The 20,761-nt window shown below is 41.3% G+C and overlaps 2 protein-coding genes across 2 annotated transcripts in view; one reads left to right on the top strand and one right to left on the bottom strand.

Annotated features, from left to right (window-relative positions):
• zanl (zonadhesin, like) overlaps nucleotides 1–4,904 on the top strand; it is a 38,551-nt gene extending 33,647 nt beyond the window's left edge. The window contains exons 45-52 of the mRNA XM_031832105.1: nucleotides 188–349; nucleotides 660–790; nucleotides 1,787–1,989; nucleotides 2,127–2,262; nucleotides 2,400–2,546; nucleotides 3,272–3,365; nucleotides 3,582–3,622; nucleotides 4,377–4,904. Of these exons, the coding sequence (XP_031687965.1) occupies nucleotides 188–349; nucleotides 660–790; nucleotides 1,787–1,989; nucleotides 2,127–2,262; nucleotides 2,400–2,546; nucleotides 3,272–3,365; nucleotides 3,582–3,622; nucleotides 4,377–4,474 (1,012 nt within the window). The 3' untranslated portion in view covers nucleotides 4,475–4,904. The remainder of the gene's footprint in view (nucleotides 1–187; nucleotides 350–659; nucleotides 791–1,786; nucleotides 1,990–2,126; nucleotides 2,263–2,399; nucleotides 2,547–3,271; nucleotides 3,366–3,581; nucleotides 3,623–4,376) is intronic.
• Nucleotides 4,905–5,186: 282 nt separating this feature from the next.
• The window catches only part of trappc14 (trafficking protein particle complex subunit 14), a 37,731-nt gene continuing 22,156 nt past the window's right edge, over nucleotides 5,187–20,761 (bottom strand). Inside the window, exons 8-11 of the mRNA XM_020491266.2 lie at nucleotides 16,344–16,516; nucleotides 11,439–11,575; nucleotides 11,133–11,332; nucleotides 5,187–8,312 (exon numbers count right to left, since the gene is read on the bottom strand). Of these exons, the coding sequence (XP_020346855.1) occupies nucleotides 8,156–8,312; nucleotides 11,133–11,332; nucleotides 11,439–11,575; nucleotides 16,344–16,516 (667 nt within the window). The 3' untranslated portion in view covers nucleotides 5,187–8,155. The remainder of the gene's footprint in view (nucleotides 8,313–11,132; nucleotides 11,333–11,438; nucleotides 11,576–16,343; nucleotides 16,517–20,761) is intronic.

Genomic DNA, 20,761 nt, shown 5'->3' on the forward strand with positions numbered 1-20,761 from the left:
CTTCTTCCCCCTCTTCTTCCCCCTCTTCTTCGCCCTCTTCTTCAACCTCTTCTTCACCCTCTTCGTCAACCTCTTCTTCACCCTCTTCTTCAACCTCTTCTTCACCCTCTTCTTCAACCTCTTCTTCACCCTCTTCTTCAACCTCTTCTTCACCCTCCTCTTCAACCTCTTTTCACCCTCTCCCTAGGCGTGATGTGGAGACAGACCCAGAGTCTGGCTTTGAGACAGCAGGTTGTACTGACGCTCAGCTGGCTGAGTTGAATGGTAACAAACAGTGCGGAGCCTTGTCCGACCCTACAGGACCCTTCGCTGGCTGCCACGCCCAACTACTGCCCAACAGCTTCCAGGAGTGAGTAGAGACTGTGTGTGTGTGTGTGTGTGTGTGTGTGTGTGTGTGTGTGTGTGTGTGTGTGTGTGTGTGTGTGTGTGTGTGTGTGTGTGTGTGTGTGTGTGTGTGTGTGTGCGTGTGTGTGTGTGTGTGTGAGAGAGAGAGAGAGCGAAAGAGTGTTAATGTGTGCTACAGGTGGGTATGTTTGATATTTTTCTCTCAAAATATAACTTGAATTTATATTCTGCTTCATATGTTCATACAACTGTGTTCGGATCTGTGTGTAGGTCTGCACTATTCCCTCCACTCACTGTCGTGTGTGTGCGTTTAGGGACTGTGTGTTTGACCTGTGTGCGGATCAGGAAACCGCATCTCTACGTTGTGACAGCTTTGAGGTGTATGCCCAGGCATGCCAGGAGGCCGGTGTCAAACTGGGCAAATGGAGACAACAGCTGGGCTGTGGTGAGACACGCGAGCGCGCGCACACACACACACACACACACACACACACACACACACACACACACAGAAGGAGAGCTGGGATATGCAAAAGAGACATTTCCGATTCACAAATGCGTATTAATATACACTTGTGCAACTGTGAAATATAAGCACCCACCAGATTATTATTATTACACACACTAATATATGTAATATATAGATGTCATTATACACACACACACACACACACACACACACACACACACACACACACACACACACATTACTACTGAGATGTTATTAAACACAAATGAACGCATGCATACGCACACAGACACACTCTCAAACGTGTGCACACACACAAACACTCGCGGACACAAACGAGCACACACACAAGCACAAATGCACGCACGCACACACTACACTGCAGAGATCTTATTAAACACACATAAATGCACACACGCACCTTGTCACACACACATAAATGCACACGCACACTCACAGACACACAAATGCATACGCAAACACACATGCACTAATGCACACACACTCTGGTATTACACACACAAATTATTATATACACACAAGTACACACACACAATCTATCTGAAACACAACCAAAATACATTCCCTCACTGCTGTGTTCTTAATAAATGACGTATTTTTTTCTTCACTTGTAATCCCTAGCAAACTGCTAAACTGATTCTGCCAAATCATTTTGGCAGTAATACTTATTTTCAACTACCCTCCTCTCAACACCCCTTATGTGTTTGTTGCTAATCCTGTGTCCTCACTTTCTCCCTCTCCCCCCCCCCTCTCCCTATCTTCACTCTCCCCCTCCTCTTTCCCTCTCTCTTCACTTCCTCCCTCACTCTCCCCCTCCTCTCTCCCTCTCTCTTCACTTACTCCCTCACTCTCCCCCCCCCCCTCCCTCTCTCTTCACTTCCTCCCTCACTCTCCCCCTCCTCTCTCCCTCACTCTCCCCCTCCTCTCTCTCCCTCCTCTCCCCCCACCTAGTCCTGAGCTGTGTGGACAACAGTACCTACTCTGAGTGTATGTCCCCTTGCCCCGCCTCCTGCGCTGACCTGGCCGCGCCCTCCGATTGTGACTTCACTGCCTGTGTTGAGGGGTGCCAGTGTGCCCCCGGTTTCGCCATGAGCACAGGCAGCTGTGTGCCCTATAGCGAGTGTGGCTGCAACTACCTGGATAGATACTACCCGGTGAGTTAATACAGCTGTTGCAGAACATTGCACGGTGTGGTGTGTATAACTCTGTCTCTTTCCTCATACATGTCTCTCTCTCTACCCCATTTGAATGTCTCTCTCTCTCCCCATCCCTCCATTCCCTTCCTACCCAGCTCAAGGAGAAGTTTGTGACAGAGGACTGTGCCCTGTCGTGTGAATGTACGGCCTCGGGCGCCGTGTGCCAACCCAAGGGCTGTGCCGACACACAAGTCTGTACCATTTTCGACTACGCGCGTGACTGCTACAAAGGTGAGTGTGTGTCTTTGTGTGTGGCTACTGAAACATGCATTTGTGTCCCTAGTAGTTGCAATAAGAACAACTTCAGTGTGCAAAATGGACTGCCATGTCTTTGATAATAAACGTACCCTCTGGCCCTCTCTTCTCAGTGAGTCCGTGTCTGGGTTACCCCTGTCTAAATGGCGGTACCTGCTCTGACACTAACACTACAGTTGACTCATTCACCTGCCAGTGTAAAGAGGGCTTCGAGGGCAACCTCTGTGAGATCGAGAAGACCGAGACCAGCGGAGGCCTGAGTACGTGATTAACTGGAGCTAATACTATACCGTACTGTACTATACTATTCTGTACTGTATGGGACTGTACTGTATGGGACTGTACTATACTGTACTGTATGGGACTGTATGGGACTGTACTGTAATATACTGTATTGTACTGTACTGTATTATACTGTATGGGACTGTACTATACTGTACTGTATGATACTGTATTGTACTGTACTGTATTATACTGTATGGGACTGTACTATATTATACTGTATGGGACTGTACTATACTGTACTGTATTGTACTGTACTATACTGTATTATACTGTATGGGACTGTACTATACTGTACTGTATTATACTGTATGGGACTGTACTATACTGTACTGTATTATACTATACTGTATGGGACTGTACTATACTGTACTGTATTATACTATTCTGTACTGTACTATACTGTATGGGACAGTACTATACTGTACTGTATTATACTGTATGGGACTGTACTATACTGTACTGTATTATACTGTATGGGACTGTACTATACTGTACTGTATTATACTATTCTGTACTGTACTATACTGTATGGGACAGTACTATACTGTACTGTATTATACTGTATGGGACTGTACTATACTGTACTGTATTATACTATACTATACTGTATTATACTGTATGGGACTGTACTTTCTAACAGTTGTTAGAAATAGCATACAGGCATACCAGTGTTGTAACTGTCTCCTCCTTCGTCCCACAGATAAGAACACGATCATTCTCATCGCAGTCCTAGTGCCTCTGGGAGTCATCATCATAGCGCTGATCTGTGTGTTATGCTACAAATGCTGTCGAACGTAAGGACTGTACAACAACCACTAAAACACAGCCGATTTATCGTAGTGCAAAATCTACTCTTGACAACATGAAATAATCAAAGATCAAGTTGACCATGACAGTTTGCTTTATTATTCAGTGTACAAGACAGAAAAAAGCCAATGTCACCTGTCAGTGCAGTATTTGTAGTCCTATGTAAATGGATGCTAACTCTCTAAACCATTTGGTGTTTACAGGAACAAAAAAAACAAGTGTGATTCTGACAACACAGATTCAAGTAAGTGCCTATCTCAATATCACTTAAAACATGTCAACTTTTACCTTCACTTACATTATTTTTTACCTACTTAGCTAATATTATCCCAATAAAACCAGGCGAAGGATGTAGATGGGAAGGATATAGTAAACACTGAATTTGAACCAGTAGAACAAAGTTCCCATTTTAAATGAGTCAATTATTTTGAAGCAGACTATTGGCAGCCAGCTAAAGAGAAAATCACAAGAAAAACACCTGTCACCTGTCACCAACCTATTCAGCTGATTTATTACAGAGGCAAGTGGACCTTGCTGTGCCATAATTCTATAACCTCAACCCTTACCTTAACCTCACTGATATAACACTAACCTTAACCTAACCCTTGTTCCTAAACATAAACTTAAACATAACCTTCATTCATTTCGACCCTTATGCATAAACTTAAGTTTTTGTAATTCTATGAAGCCATGATCAGGAGGGAAATTGTGAAATCAATGCTCATACTGTGAAAAATAAGTGCTTTCGTCCTTCCACTGGATTGCATGACAAGTAGTTCTGCCCTTCCATCCTTCCCAACTAAACCCTTGATGACCTTGGTGACCTGGCCAGGAGAAACTCCTGGACTGACCTAATAGTACCTGTCACAAAACAACAAATTCATGATAATAATAAACATTACACCTCTCTCTCTCTCTCCCTCTTTGTCCTTCTTCACTTTCTCTCTCTCCCTCTTTCCCTCCCTCGCTTATAATTTTATGAATTTAATTTCTACTAGGCATCCAATACCACATGCACCTTAAGGACAGCGACGTCATGTACGAAAACCTGGACAACCAGGAGAAGAACGCAAGCGACATCATGACTCCCATGTAGATGGAGAGAAAGAAGAGTAGAGAACATAAGAGTTTCATATTTACTGGCAGATGAATGTACGGATATCACACACACACACGCACAGAGACAGACACACACACACACACACAGAGACAGACACATACACACCCACAGAGACAAACACACACACACACACTCAATCACTCACAAACAATGCACACCAATTCAGAACAGTCCGTAACGTCAATGTTACATATTTGCCACATTATTCTTTTTGGAATTTGTTAATATTATTGTCATTATATTATCTGCTTTTATTAACTTATTAATGCTTTTGTTGTAATTTGTAATTTGAGAATGTATGAATTACGAGATGTGATCCAGGGAAAAGTGCAATTATAAAATGCCTGAAGTGCCTGAGATGTAATTTATTGAAGTGTATTAAATTGTTGCTGCAAGCTTAACATTACTTGTCATGTCAGTCTTGTGTCTGCCTTACCTGTCCTACAGTAACACACCTGTCTGTCTTACCTGTCCTACAGTAACACACCTGTGTCTGTCTTACCTGTCCTACAGTAATGCACCTGTGTCTGTCTTACCTGTCCTACAGTAATGTACCTGTGTCTGTCTTACCTGTCCTACAGTAACACACGTGTGTATGTCGTACCTGTCCTACAGTAACACACCTGTGTCTGTTTTACCTGTCTTACCTGTCCTACAGTAATGTACAGTAATGCACACAAACTTCCCAATCGCTCCAACTGTATTTATTCACACTTCAAGAGTGCACAAACGAGGAGTGACCCAAAGCATTTTTTTTTACCCCAACACTTTTCCCTGACAGACGTTTGCATTCAATGCATCTAAAAACAAGCAAGACCTAAACTAAGGCCAGTGAGACTGCTAACAAACAACGTGCCACAGTACATCTGTGACACAATCAACTGCATTTGTTGTTTGTGTGTCCAAAGAACCAAGAACAATACAAGTCAAATCAATTCAAGTGCTTAACAACAATGACTGTTAAAAATAAGTCACTAATATACATAAACAATCATACTGTGAGCTACTTTGGTCCAAGTAGTAATATAATACATTGTTTTAAAATCACAAGAGGAAAGGAATGGAAATGTTTGTGACCAAACTTTTGTTCAAGCGTTCGGGAACAATGAAAATTGAGTTGGAATGGTTTTGTTTTTCAGTTAAATTCCAGGCTTAAGGAAATAAAACATCTAAACCAAATGAAACATAAGAAATTAAATAACACACATCCTCTGCACACACAGTCTTGGGTACGTCTATTTCTTGCCTTCACGTAAAGATATAGAGATAAAAACGTCTAAATTAAACACAGAATACACAAGCAAGTACTTTGTGTCCAGGGAAAATAAGGCATAATACGCCCGGTTTATACCTGGTGTTAACATGGGTCCTTTGTCCTGATCTTGTCTACATTCTGTATGTGCCCACATTTCCAAAAATGTGTCTACACATGGTATTAAAACGTGTCCGTTATCCATCCAATGTGTCTGCATTGTGACCAGATTTCCTGATCCCTTCCTTTATGCTAATTATTTCACTACTCTTTCAAAATAAGATTTATTTATGTATTGTAAGACACATATTGATGTAATCAGTCAATGGTGCCACCTGTCAATGATTTTAATGGGTGGAATAATGTACTAAAATGGTTTCTCTGTCCAGATCCGTCTACACTTGTAAGATACAAAGACACAATGCGTGCCTGACTACCTCCGGAGGTGGGCAGAATGATCTGATCAAAATCACATCACAATGTGTCTTTTGATTGTCAACACCTGTCTAAAAATGTGGGCACAATCAAAATGTGGAAAAGATCAGGACAAAGGATGCATGCTAGAACCAGGTATAAACAGTGACACACAGTGAAAAAAAATCTTGATTGTTTGAAATGTCCCCAACCTCACATTGTAATTTACATCAGGGATAAAGACCCATTGGTCATTTCCATTGGCAATTGAACCAGGAAATAAAATAATATTTTAGACAAACATACAAAAAACATACAACAAATGCTTAATGCGGCACAAACATACACACACACACACTTATGCACGCACATACACATGCACACACACCTAAGCACACACACACACCATTGTTCAATGTTCTCAACTCAAATGTAAACAGTTGAAAACATAGCTACAGTAACGGGTGTTACGATTTCAAAAAAATCCACTATTCTGGATTGTTACCCAGGACTAAATCCCTAATAATAAGGTAAAGTGTGAATGAATGGCATAACAACAACAATCAACAGGATCAACCAGTGTAATCAAAGTTTTAACAGCTGTGAACAACAGTGTAAGTCTGTGTCCCAAATGGCACCCTATTCCCTATCTAGTCCACTACTTTTGACCAGGGTCCATAAGTAGTGCACTTTATAGGGAACAGTGCGAACAGCAGTATAACAAGGGAAAGGGAAATTATTTGTTCCCTATCATGGAGTGTGGACTATGAAGTTTGTGTTACGGAGTGTGTCCTTCTATGTACAATATGTGTACTCTGGAGTGTACTAAGGAGTATAAGCACTTTTGAGACTTTTAAGCAGAAGTAAATGCTGATAAAAGAAAATCTAAATGATACAAATCGGACAATAAATATATTTAGCATAAACTAAAAACATCTCTAGTAGACTACTTGTTTAACTACTAAATACAGTGCCGAGACTGTGTGGCTCCAAGCCACTAAAATACAACACATTCTAATAAGAGTGAACTCGATGACACTATCCACGGGTGAAACAGATCTAGCCTGGTCCCAGATCTGTCTGTGCTGTCTTGCCAATTCTTATCGTGACAATGACCATAGGAGTTGTGAAGACAGCACAAACAGATCTGAGACCAGGCTAGAGTTATTCCACAATGCAACAGAACTCAACCTTGTGGTCTCCTGCTACTTTTTTTAATCACAAGTTTGACATCGATCACGTTAGATAAGTGTATCTAACAGTGTGTTAACTAACAAAATTGAGTCTTTCACTAATAAAATAATTTTTTTCAGTAACAAAATCCATTTTTTTACTCTCAAAATCCATTTTTTCACTCTTAAAATCCAGTTTCTCACTAACATAATCCAGTTTTTCACAAAAAAAATGATTCTAACATCCAAGTATTACATTACATATACTGTGTAAAATGTATACCAGTGTATAACAATATGTATTAACAAGGTATTGGCTATTACCATAACCCTGTACGGTAAACACAGTAATCTACAGTGCAAAAATTCTCAAAATGCTCACCCTGTTTAAAACCTTAACAATTATTTACACATTAAATTACAGCATTACACAAGGAATAAAACAAGGAATGAAATGGAATGTTGACCTTACAGTGATATAAAAACATCAAATGTTGTTGAGATAAAAATGTGAAATTATGTTGTTGAAAGTAACTTCTCCAGTGTCTTCAAATGATGTGGCTCACGTCCAGTCAATCATTCAGTGTGTGTCAGATAGTCTATCTGTCTGTGTGGTAAATCATTGTTCATGCGTGCCTTGTAGGATGTAGGAAATGTTCAGCATGAGAGATGTCTCTCTCTCTCTCTCTCCCTTTTTCTATCTATGTCTCCCTTCTTCCTCCCTTCCTTCACATCTTCACAGTCTCATTGTTTCTACCTGGCTCAAGCACCAGCACTCCCCTCTCTTCCTCCACCTCTCCCTGTCTCTCGCCTTGTCTCTCAGTCTCTTCCAGGTTCCAGCACCAGTACCTTACACTCTCTCTTGGCGATCTTGTCCAGTGAGAGGACCGGCCGATCGGGGGGGAGGTAGAGGGGTCGACCCACTGGGGATCCCACTGGAGGGGTGATGGCCCTGCGCTCCATCACACTGCCCGTCCTAGAACACACACACACACACACACACACACACACACACACACACACACACACACACAGAGAGACGCAAATACAAAGAGACATACGCACACACACACAATGGGGATTAGGAGAGAGGTCAGAGAGTCAGAAAGAGGTCAAGGAATCACTGCCAGAATTGAGGGATTACAGGGAGTGTGTGTGTGAGTGTGTGCGTCTGCGTGTACGTGTGTATGAGTGTGTACATATATGCTTATGTGTGTGTGTATGAGTTTATGCACTGCATGTATGCTGATGTGTGTGTATGCGTATGTGTGTGTATGCGTATGTGTGTGGGTGTATGTGTGTGTATGCGTATGTGTGTGTGTATGTGTGTGTATGTGTGTGTATGCGTATGTGTGTGTGTGTATGTGTGTGTATGCGTATGTGTGTGTGTGTATGTGTGTGTATGCGTATGTGTGTGTGTGTATGTGTGTGTATGCGCATGTGTGCCTTTAGAAAATATTCACAGCCCTTTGTCTTTTTACACATTTTGTTGGGTTACAGCCTGAATTTAAAATGGATTCAATTGAGATACTAGTCAAAGTGGCATTGTGTTTTTCATTTTTTTTAAATACATTAAAAGCTGAAAAGTCTAGAGCCAATAAGTATTCAACCCCTTTGTTATAGCAAGCCCAAATAAGTTTAGGAATAAAAATGTGCTTAACAAGTCACATAGTAAGTTGCATAGAATCCCTCTTTGTGCAATAACAGTGTTTCACCAGATTTTTGAATGACCGCATCTCTGTACCCCACACATGCAATTATCTGTAAAGTCCCTTGGTCGAGAACTGAATTTCAAACACAGATTCAGCCACATAGACGAGGGAGGTTTTCCAATGTTTTGCAAAGAAAGGAACCTATTGATAGATGGGTAAACATTTTAAAAGCAGACATTGAATATTCCGCTGAGCATGGTGAAGTTATTAATTGCACTTTGGATGGTGTATCAATACAACCAGTCACTACAAAGATACAGCTGTCCTTCCTAACTCAGTTGCCGGAGAGGAAGGAAATGAGGCCAATAGTGACTTTGAAACAGTTACAGAGTTTAATAGCTGTGCTAGGAGAACATTTAGGATTGATCAATATTGTAGTTAATCCACAATACTAGCCTAATTGACAGAGTGAAAATAAGGAAGCCTGAAGAGAATAAAAATATTCCAAAACATGCTTGCAACAAGGCACTAAAGTATTACTGCAAAAAATGTGGCCTAGCAATTAACTTTTTGTCCTGAATACAAAGTGTTATGTTTAGGGCAAATCCAATACAACACATTACTGGGTACCACTCTCCAAATTTCAAGCATGGTGGTGACTGCATCATGTTATAGGTGTGGCTGTAAATGCTAAGGACTGGAGAGTTTTTCAGGATAAAAAAAGAAACGGAATGGAGCTAAGCACAGGCAAAATCCTAAAGGAAAACTTGGTTTAGTCTGCTTTCCACCAGACACTGGGAAATGAATTAACCTTTCAGCAGGACATTATCTTCCTCTTTAACATTACAGAGTATGTTTTGTAGATTGTTGACAAAAAAATGACAATTAATCCATTTGAATCCCACTTTATAACACAACAAAATTTGGAAAAGTCAAGGGGTGTGAATACCTTCAGAAGGCACTGTATATACACTGCAAACGTATGTGGACACCTGCTCATCAAACGTCTCATTCTAAAAGTTGGCCCCCCCTTTACTGCTATAACAGCCTCCACTCTTCTGGGAAGGCTTTCCACTAGATGTTGGAACATTGTTGTGGGGACTTGCTTCCATTCAGCCACAAGAGCATAAGTGAGGTCGGGTACTGATATTGAGCGACTAGGTCTGACTCGCAGTCTAAGTTCCAATACATCTCAAAGGTGTTTGATGGGGTTGAGGTCAGGGCTCTGTGCAGGCCAGCCAAGTTCTTCCACACAGATTTCGACAAACCATTTCTGTATGGACCTCAATTGTGCATGTGGGCATTGTCATGCTGAAACAGAAAGGGCCTTCCCCAAACTGTTGCCACAAAGTTTGAAGCACAGAATCGTCTAGCATGTCACTGTATACTGTAGTGTAAAGATTTCCCTTTACTGGAACTAAAGGGCCTAGCCCGAACCATGAAAAACAGCCCCAGACCATTATTCCTCCTCCACCAAACGTCACTATGCATTGGGGCAGCTAGTGTTCTTCTAGCATCCACCAAACCCAGATTCGTCCATCAGATGGTGAAGCGTGATTCATCACTCCAGAGAACGTGCTTCCACTGCTTCAGAGTCCAATGGCGGCGAGCTTAACACCACTCCCGCCGACGCTTGGCATTGCACATGGTGATCTTAGGCTTGTGTGCGGCTGCTAGGCCATGGAAACCCATTTAATGAAAGCTCCTGACGAACAGTTCTTGTACTGACATTGTTTCCAGAGGCAGTATGAAACTTGGTAGTCAGTGTTGCAACCGAGAACAGACAACCTTTATGCGCTACACGCTTCAGCACTCGGCGGTCCCGTTCTGTGAGCTTGTGTGGCCTACCACTTCGCGGTTGAGCCGTTGTTGCTCCTAGCACTTAAAGATGACCAGGGCAGCTCTAGCGGGGTGGAAATTTGACGAACTGACTTGCTGGAAAGGTGGCATCCTATGACGGTGCCACCGTACGGGCTGTTCTACTGCCAATGTTTGTCTATGAAGACTGGCTGTGTGCTCAATTGTGATCACCTGTCAGCAACAGGTGTGGCTGAAATAGCCAAATCCACTCATTTGAAGGGGTGTCCACATTCCTTTGGCCATGTAGTGTATGTGTCTGTGCGTTACATGCGTATATCTCCTACCTCATAAGATGCGACCGTGATGGTTGTTGGTGAGAGAAGGACTGTGATCTTCCCAGACTCTGTCTGTCCAGCAGGTCTCTAACAGCAGGGCTGGAGGGAGAGTTCTTCCTGGACAGGGACAGAGACATGGGCCTGGCCTCAGCAGGGGGGTTGGAACAGGACGCTGTGAACTGAAGCTTCAGCTTCATGTGCTGGCTTAACTGGAGAGGAGGAGAGGGGGGCATGTGGAGTGAGTCATGTTTGGTATGCAAAATCTGAGAAACAAAAGAGGCACACACACACACACGCGCACACTCTCTCTGGTACCTCGAAGAGTCCTGCCTTGAGTATCTGGAAGCCGACAGTAAAGGAGAGGGTGGATCCTTTTCGACACTGGCCCAGGTTGTTAAGGGGGGAATGACATACCACAGAACTGACAGAGGGGTCCTCCTGACGACCACGACCTGGGGGGTGGGGTTAGAGGGGAGGAAGGGGGTGACATTGACGGAAAGGGAGAGTGGGAGAGGCTGGTGTTTAGTTTACCCAAGGAGAGAGCATTATAATATAGCCTAAAGTGATTATGTTCCTCTGGTATGTAGTTAGTTAGTTCTTTTTTGATTTAGCGGATCATTAAATAATTTTGACAAAATTATTGCAATATTGGTTTCAGGAGGTAGCATTCAATTGGGTACAGTTATATCTAACTGACAGGAAACAGTCCACCTATATCAATGGGTCGTTTTCTTCCCCTCATGCTTTAAACTGTGGAATACCGCATGGTAGTTGCCTTGGACCACTTCTTTACTTAATATATACCAATGACCTTCCTTATGCCTTATCTGAAACTCAAGCTACTATATTTGCAGATGATACTACAATGTATAGAGCAAGATAATCGGTTCAACGGGTACAGCAAGCTCAACAAGTAGATCTGGGAAATATAGGGGAGTGGTTTTGCCGGAACAAACTTATTTTGAACACCAAGAAAACCAGGGTTATGTTGGTCTGTTCCACCAGGAAAAGGGCCACACAACATGGGATGCAATTAAGTACAGGGGAAGTACAAATTGACGAAGTGGCAGAAACCAAACTACTAGGGGTGCAGCTAGACAGCTGCTTATCATGGTTGTCTCCAATAACTCATCTATGTAAAAAAAGAAGAAGAAATGCATGCATGATCAGAAGGAGAGCAAAATATTTACTGGGAAAGATTCTTAAGCAAACAAGCCAAGCATTAATTGGGAGTCAGGTGAACTACTGTTATGTGGTCTGGGGACGTGCATCAGCAAGTGAAATTAGGAGGATGCTGATTGCACAGAACAAAGCAGCAAGGACTGTTTTAAGGTAGATATATGATTATTCTGTTGTAGTCATTCACAATGCTCTTGGTAGTAATTCATCAACAAGATAATTGAAAAAAACATTGCTTATTTTATTTCAAAATGTACACCATTTAAAATGGCCAAACTCCATTTACAACAGTATTCAGCTGGTAAGAGACAGGCATTGAGTAAATACTGGGACTGATTGTCCACCATCTACGTGTTATCCAGAAAGAAAAGAGAAATAGGAGTAATAAAGATTCAGAGTAATAAAGATATTGAATAATTTACCTGAGCAAACCAGAAACCTTTCAATATATAAATTCAAACAATATTTTAGAACCATTTACAGTAAATATAACACATTGGAAGGTTGTGCAGGACTATGGCAGATGAAGGAATCAATCTATCTTTTCAGACTGTATTTATCTGGTCAATATGTCAGTGTAATATGTCTGTTGTTTGTAACAGTGTGAAAATGTGATTGTATTATGAATTGTGTTTGAATGTTTAAGGACTCTTGGAAGATCAGTCCAAAGGAGGACTAAAAGAGATCCTGATAAAAATCGAATCAATCTCTCTCTCTGTCCCTCTTGCTCTCTGCTCTCTCTATCTCTCTCTAAGGCATTTGTATTACAATCATACAGTGCCTTGCAAAAGTATTCATCCCCCTTGGAGTTTTTCCTATTTTGTTGCATTACAACCTGTAATTGAAATAATTTTGGTGGGGAATTCATGTAATGGACATACACAAAATAGTCCAAATTGGTGAAGTGAAACAATTCTAAAAAATAAAAAATGGAAAAGTGGTGCGTGCATATGTATTCACCCCCTTTGCTATGAAGCCCCTAAATAAGGTCTGGTGCAACCAATTACCTTCAAAAGTACCACTTAGTAAGGGGCGTCACCAAGCAAGCGGCACCATGAAGACCAAGGAGCTCTTCAAACAGGTCAGAGACAAAGTTGTGGAGAAGTACAGATCAGGGTTGGGTTTTAGAAAAATATCTGAAACTTTGAACATCCCACGGAGCAACATTAAATCTTTTTTTTTTTTATGTTAAGAATATGGCACCACAACAAACCTGCCAAGAGAGAGTCACCCTCCAAAACTCATGGACCAGGCAAGGAGTGCATTAATCAGAGAGGCAGCAAAGAGACCAGCTCCACAGTGGAGATTGGAGTATCTGTCCACAGGACCACTTTAAACCATACACTCCACAGAGCTGGGCTTTACGGAAGAGTGGCCAAAAAAATGCCATTGTTTAAAGAAGAAAATAAGCAAACGCGTTTGGTGTTCGCCAAAAAGCATGTGGGAGACTCCCCAAACATATGGAAGAAGCTACTCTGGTCAGATGAGACTAAAATTGAGCTTTTTGACCATCATGTCTGGCGCAAACCCAACACCTGTCATCATCCCGAGAACACCATCTCCACAGTGAAGCATGGTGGTGGCAGCTTCATGCTGTGGGGGATGTTTTTCATTGGCAGGGACTGGGAAACTGGTCAGAATTGAAGGAATGATGGATGGCGCTAAATACAGGGAAAGTCTTGAGGGAAACCTGTTTAAGTCTTCCAGAGAATTGAGACTGGGACGGAGGTTCACCTTCCAGCAGGACAATGACCATAAGCATACTGCTAAAGCAACACTTGAGTTGTTTAAGAGGAAACATTTAAACGTCTTGTGTCATGACATTGGCCTGTTGGGGAGGTTTATGATCCCCATAAATACCTTTCCCCTTTTCTCTCTCGCTCTACTTTATAGAGTTGACTCTTGTAAAGCCTTTGTAACATAGAGAGTCTGGTAACATTAAAAGGTGGGAAACGGAACCATATTTCGGTAATCCAACCAGTTGAAAATATGCATTGGTAGTTAATGAATATGATCTTAGATCACTAATAACAGGATGACATAAACTGTATATTGGAAAGTCAACACATTCTAGTGTCAGATTCACATGGAATTGTTGTGCAATTTAAATGTTTAAATATGAAACTATTTGTGAAAAGATTAAACATAATTTTAGCTTCTTAAATGAGAGAACGGTTTGTCATAGATAAACTATGCTCACTCAGAGGCCCCGCCCAAGTGAACAGATATTGGTTGTAAACTATGAAACACGCCCTTCTCTTCACCCCGATATAAACCCGTTGACGAAAATTCAACTTTTTGTTCCAAGGACGTGAGGACTTGCGGTCCCCACGTTGAAAGGACAGAGATCACCTACAGAACTAAGCCAACCCCAGCGTGAGCTCTGGTTGAACGGCAAGAACCAAACTAAATTAGAATTGAATTTCAACGTGAAGATGACGATCAACACGCCGAAAGGATGAATTTAAACTATACCAGCCAGAATATAGCATTAGCTTGAAGTATGGCAACTTGGTATGAACTTTGAACTCTTATTCACTTAAGAAGTGATACCTCCTAGCCGTTGCGTTAGCAACAGCAGCTGTAAACGTGGGCTAGGAGAGGACGGACAGAGTATGCATTCTACCACGCTCCAGTTCACCACTAGACATTCTTCAGAGGACAAGAGATCCATGCTGGACAACCCGACCTTCTTTCTACGACCAATCTACCGAAGCTCAGCTCAAGAGTAAATATTTATTGCATTTTCCTTTTTCAAATGAGCGGTTATTTAGAATGCATAAGATTCAGAGTAGCTGCCTACAGCCCAATAGAGACACAAAATATTTGTTCCTCAGTCTTCCTGCTCTTTCATTCAAAACCCAACCCCCTTTCTTTGTGTAACCAGCCGACATATCTGTTCCGTCCGCTAGGGACGTTTTCCTTTTTGACATCATTTGTCATCAATGTATGATCCATTCTGTGTAGATGTAATTCTGTGTGATTATTTAGGTATTTAGTAAATAAATAATTAAACCAAATTTTGTATTGCTGATTCAACTTGTTAGCCAGGGTTAGTGAAGATAACCAAGAATTTACAACTTTCAGATGAGACTGAATAAGGTGACGATTAAATATTGACTGCTATTGAGGTAAAAGATTACCAGGTCTTTAAAAGTTTATTCGGAAGATAACAGCTCTATAAACATTATTTCTTTGTGCCCCGACATTCTAGTTAATTATATTTACATGATTAGCTTAATCAGGTCATATTAATTACAGAGAAATTATTTTATAGAATAACATGTCATATCACTTAATCCGGCATAGCCAAAGACACAACACTTGGAATGGCCTAGTCAAAGCCCAGACCTCAATCCAATTGAGAATCTGTGGAATGACTTAAAGATTGCTATACACCAGAGGAAGCCATCTAACTTGAAGGAGCTGGAGCAGTTTGGCCTTGAAGAATGGGCAAAAATTCCAGTGGCTAGATGTGCCAAGCTTATAGAGACATACCCCAAGAGATTTGCATCTGTAATTGCTGCAAAAGGTGGCTCTACAAAGTATTGGCTTTGGGGGGGGGGGGATAGTTATGCACGCTCAAGTTTTCAGTTTGTTAGTCTTATTTCTTTCTATGTTTCACAATAAAAACATATTTTGCATCTTCAAAGTGGTAGGCATGTTGTGTAAATCAAATGACACAAACCCCCCAAAAATCTATTTTAATTCCAGGTTGTAAGGCAACAAAATAGGACAAATGCCAAGGGGGTGAAAACTTTCGCAAGCCACTGTATTTATTAATACAATGTGTATGATCCTCTCCCTGGACTATCTCTCACTCTCTCCCGGTTTCTTTCTAACTGACCCTTTGTCCATTACCCTCTATCATTATTTTTCTATCCCTCTCTTCCACTCTTTCTCTTGCTCGATCACACTCTTTTTTGTGTAAAAAGTATTAATCTTCTCCATTTTCTACATCTCCCTCCCTCCCTCTCACCTCATCTCACTCCCATCTCCCTCCATAATCATTCCATCTCTTCTCCTCTCCCATCCCCTCACCTTCGGGTGTCCAGACCAGTCTTACAGCCAGGAAGTCTTGCAGGTTGTTTAGTAGGGTGTATTTTACCCGGAAGTGCTCCTGAGGCTGCACAGCACTGGGACAGGAAGCTGTCATAACCAGCCGGGGTTGGTCCATTCTCACGCTGGGCAGCTGGTAGTGGGTGGAGATGTACCTGGAGAAGGGAAGTTAAGTAGTAGAGTAATAATGGGGTAGGTATATTTGGACAGTTAGTCAATGTAAAGTAGTTATGGGATAGTTCCAACTAGATCCATGTATTTAAAGAGTTGACCCCATAGAATTAGGAATTAGAATACTATTAACTTTCTTATGATGGAATAAAGGTCAGCCATTTTGGTGAGGGAGTTGGTCAACCATGACAAGCCAGTGCTGTGATAAGATACTGTGTACAATATTGAATTGTAAGAATGTATCTGCGCTGTATGTTTGTTAGCTACCTAGCCAGTCAGTTTTAGAGGAATGATTCCATACATTTTTCAGATTAACTGCCAATATGCCAACATTCCATTCAAACAATGCAGTCAATCCACAGCCATATACTGGCTGAAATCAGTTGATGAAAGTACATAGACAAGTTGTAAATGCAAGTACTGATGTTGTATCATATAATAGCACTCACAGATTTTCAAGAAAACAAACATTTATATATTTATGGTCTGTTTACTTATATTTTAGAAGCTAATTATACAGAAAATGTATGCCAAATCCATATAATATCAAATCAAATCAAATCAAATGTATTTATATAGCCCTTCGTACATCAGCTGGTATCTCAAAGTGCTGTACAGAAACCCAGCCTAAAACCCCAAACAGCAAGCAATGCAGGTGTAGAAGCACGGTGTATAAACTGCATTATAATTATATGACAATATTTTAGGTTGACAATACTTATATTACACAATTTCTTATATATCATATGCCTTAATTTTCCTGAAAAAGTAAAATCAGGACTATGCCCCTACTGAAATTAATTTCAATTAGAGTAGTTTTTTTGGATTTCTCACTGACCAACATGGCTGCCATTTTCTCCCCATTCTGGAACTTTTAGGATTTATGACATAGCCCCTCCAGTAATTTAATAGGTTGTCATCAATAAAATGTTACAATACAGCAGGGTTGCCAACTTAGCGACTTTTTCGTTATATTTAGCGAGTATTCAGAACCCCTCTAGCAACACATTTTCTAAAAAAATCGACTAGCGACCTTTCTTAGTGTTATTGGAGACTTTTGGAGACTCTGACGTGAAAGCACGTATCATATCATTCTTACTCTTCTCAACGAGCAGCGGGTGCTGCCGTGGGCCCCACCCCCGTCCCAGTCCTCGCGCAGCAGTAGATGTTTACCCCTCTGCGTCCAGACTGCAAATGAATCGTGCATGCGGGAAGCTGCCGCTGGCTGATCCCGCCCTGGCTTACATTCAGGGCGGGATGTAAATGTTAAATGTTCTTTGTCTAAAATAAATCAATGCACAAAAATAAATCACTGCATTTGACTCACACAGTCTCAGTCACTTACTCACCTTGTCCACTGTGTGTGTGCCTCTCTGTGACATAAGCTAAACATCTGGCTGGCTAGCTCATCATGTCTCAGTCTAAACTGTACACTCAAAAATACAAAAAGGAGTGGGAATCAAACCCTGAATTCAAAGGCTGGTTGAAGCCATTTATTGGAGATGATACATGGGCATACTGCCTGTATTGTAAGGCTGATACACCAAACTTAGTGATGTAAAAAACACATAACTCAAAAACATACTCAAAAGGCAAAGCCTTATAACAGTTCCACCCAGAACAAGCTGCCATTTATGGTTAAAAAATTGACTCTGCAAAAAAGGCTGAGGCCACCATGGCATTAGCTATTGCTGAACACTGTTCCATGATGGCATGTGATCACATTGGAGAAGCATGTAGAGCTGCTTTCTCAGACTCCACTGCTGCTACCCACTTCAAAATGCACAGGACTAAGTGCACAGAAATGATTAATGGTGTTCTAGCACCAAACTTTCTGAAAAAGTTGGTCACAGATGTGGGTGACCAGCATTTCAGCCTCCTCCTCGATGAGTCCACGGATGTAAGTGTTTCTAAGTACCTGGGCGTTGTGATAAGTTACTTTAGTGATACCAAGCAGACAACTGTTTCAACATTTCTGGAGCTTGTTGAGTTGGAGGGAGGAGATGCCAAAACTATAGCCTGTGCTATTGTGGCTTTCCTCGAGAAGTGTTGTCTTAAAAAAGAGAAACTCCTGGGGATAGGGACTGACAATGCCTCTGTTATGAAGGGGATTAACAATGGGGTCCATAAAGTGCTGAAGGAGGAGTATGGCCTCAAATATCTGGTTCTTATTCGCTGTGTGTGCCACTCTCTGCAGCTTGCTGTAAGTCATGCTTCCAATGACACCATCCCCCGTAGTGTGGAGTAGAGGTCGACTGATTATGATTTTTCAACGTCGATACCGATACTGATTATTGGAGGACCAAAAAAAGCCGATACCGATTAATCGGCCATTTTTAAAAATGTATTTGTAATGACAATTACAACAATACTGAATGAACACTTATTTTAACTTAATAAAATACATCAATAAAATCAATTTAGCCTCAAATAAATAATGAAACATACAGTGCCTTGCGAAAGTATTCGGCCCCCTTGAACTTTGCGACCTTTTGCCACATTTCAGGCTTCAAACATAAAGATATAAACTGTATTTTTTTGTGAAGAATCAACAACAAGTGGGACACAATCATGAAGTGGAACGACATTTATTGGATATTTCAAACTTTTTTAACAAATCAAAAACTGAAATATTGGGCGTGCAAAATTATTCAGCCCCCTTAAGTTAATACTTTGTAGCGCCACCTTTTGTTGCTATTACAGCTGTAAGTCGCTTGGGGTATGTCTCTATCAGTTTTGCACATCGAGAGACTGAATTTTTTTCCCATTCCTCCTTGCAAAACAGCTCGAGCTCAGTGAGGTTGGATGGAGAGCATTTGTGAACAGCAATTTTCAGTTATTTCCACAGATTCTCGATTGGATTCAGGTCTGGACTTTGACTTGGCCATTCTAACACCTGGATATGTTTATTTTTGAACCATTCCATTGTAGATTTTGCTTTATGTTTTGGATCATTGTCTTGTTGGAAGACAAATCTCAGTCCCAGTCTCAGGTCTTTTGCAGACTCCATCAGGTTTTCTTCCAGAATGGTCCTGTATTTGGCTCCATCCATCTTCCCATCAATTTTAACCATCTTCCCTGTCCCTGCTGAAGAAAAGCAGGCACAAACCATGATGCTGCCACCACCATGTTTGACAGTGGGGATGGTGTGGTCAGGGTGATGGGCTGTGTTGCTTATACACCAAACATAACGTTTTGCATTGTTGCCAAAAAGTTCAATTTTGGTTTCATCTGACCAGAGCACCTTCTTCCACATGTTTGGTGTGTCTCCCAGGTGGCTTGAGGCGAACTTTAAGCTACACTTTTTATGGATATCTTTAAGAAATGGCTTTCTTCTTGCCACTCTTCCATAAAGGCCAGATTTGTGCAATATACGACTGATTGTTGTCCTATGGACAGAGTCTCCCACCTCAGCTGTAGATCTCTGCAGTTCATCCAGAGTGATCATGGGCCTCTTGGCTGCATCTATGATCAGTCTTCTCCTTGTATGAGCTGAAAGTTTAGAGGGACGGCCAGGTCTTGGTAGATTTGCAGTGGTCTGATACTCCTTCCATTTCAATATTATCGCTTGCACAGTGCTCCTTGGGATGTTTAAAGCTTGGGAAATCTTTTTGTATCCAAATCCGGCTTTAAACTTCTTCACAACAGTATCTCGGACCTGCCTGGTGTGTTCCTTGTTCTTCATGATGCTCTCTGCGCTTTTAACGGACCTCTGAGACTATCACAGTGCAGGTGCATTTATACGGAGACTTGATTACACACAGGTGGATTGTATTTATCATCATTAGTCATTTAGGTCAACATTGGATCATTCAGAGATCCTCACTGAACTTCTGGAGAGAGTTTGCTGCACTGAAAGTAAAGGGGCTGAATAATTTTGCACGCCCAATTTTTCAGTTTTTGATTTGTTAAAAAAGTTTGAAATATCCAATAAATGTCGTTCCACTTCATGATTGTGTCCCACTTGTTGTTGATTCTTCACAAAAAAATACAGTTTTATATCTTTATGTTTGAAGCCTGAAATGTGGCAAAAGGTCGCAAAGTTCAAGGGGTCCGAATACTTTCGCAAGGCACTGTATTCAATTTGGTTTAAATAATGCAAAAACAAAGTGTGGAGAAGAAAGTAAAAGTGCAATATGTGCCATGTAAGAAAGCTAACGTTTAAGTTCCTTGCTCAGAACATGAGAACATATGAAAGCTAGTGGTTCCTTTAATAACCTTTTGTGACT

The sequence above is a fragment of the Oncorhynchus kisutch genome, linkage group LG9 (genome assembly GCF_002021735.2).
Source record: "Oncorhynchus kisutch isolate 150728-3 linkage group LG9, Okis_V2, whole genome shotgun sequence".
Lineage (NCBI taxonomy): Eukaryota > Metazoa > Chordata > Actinopteri > Salmoniformes > Salmonidae > Oncorhynchus > Oncorhynchus kisutch.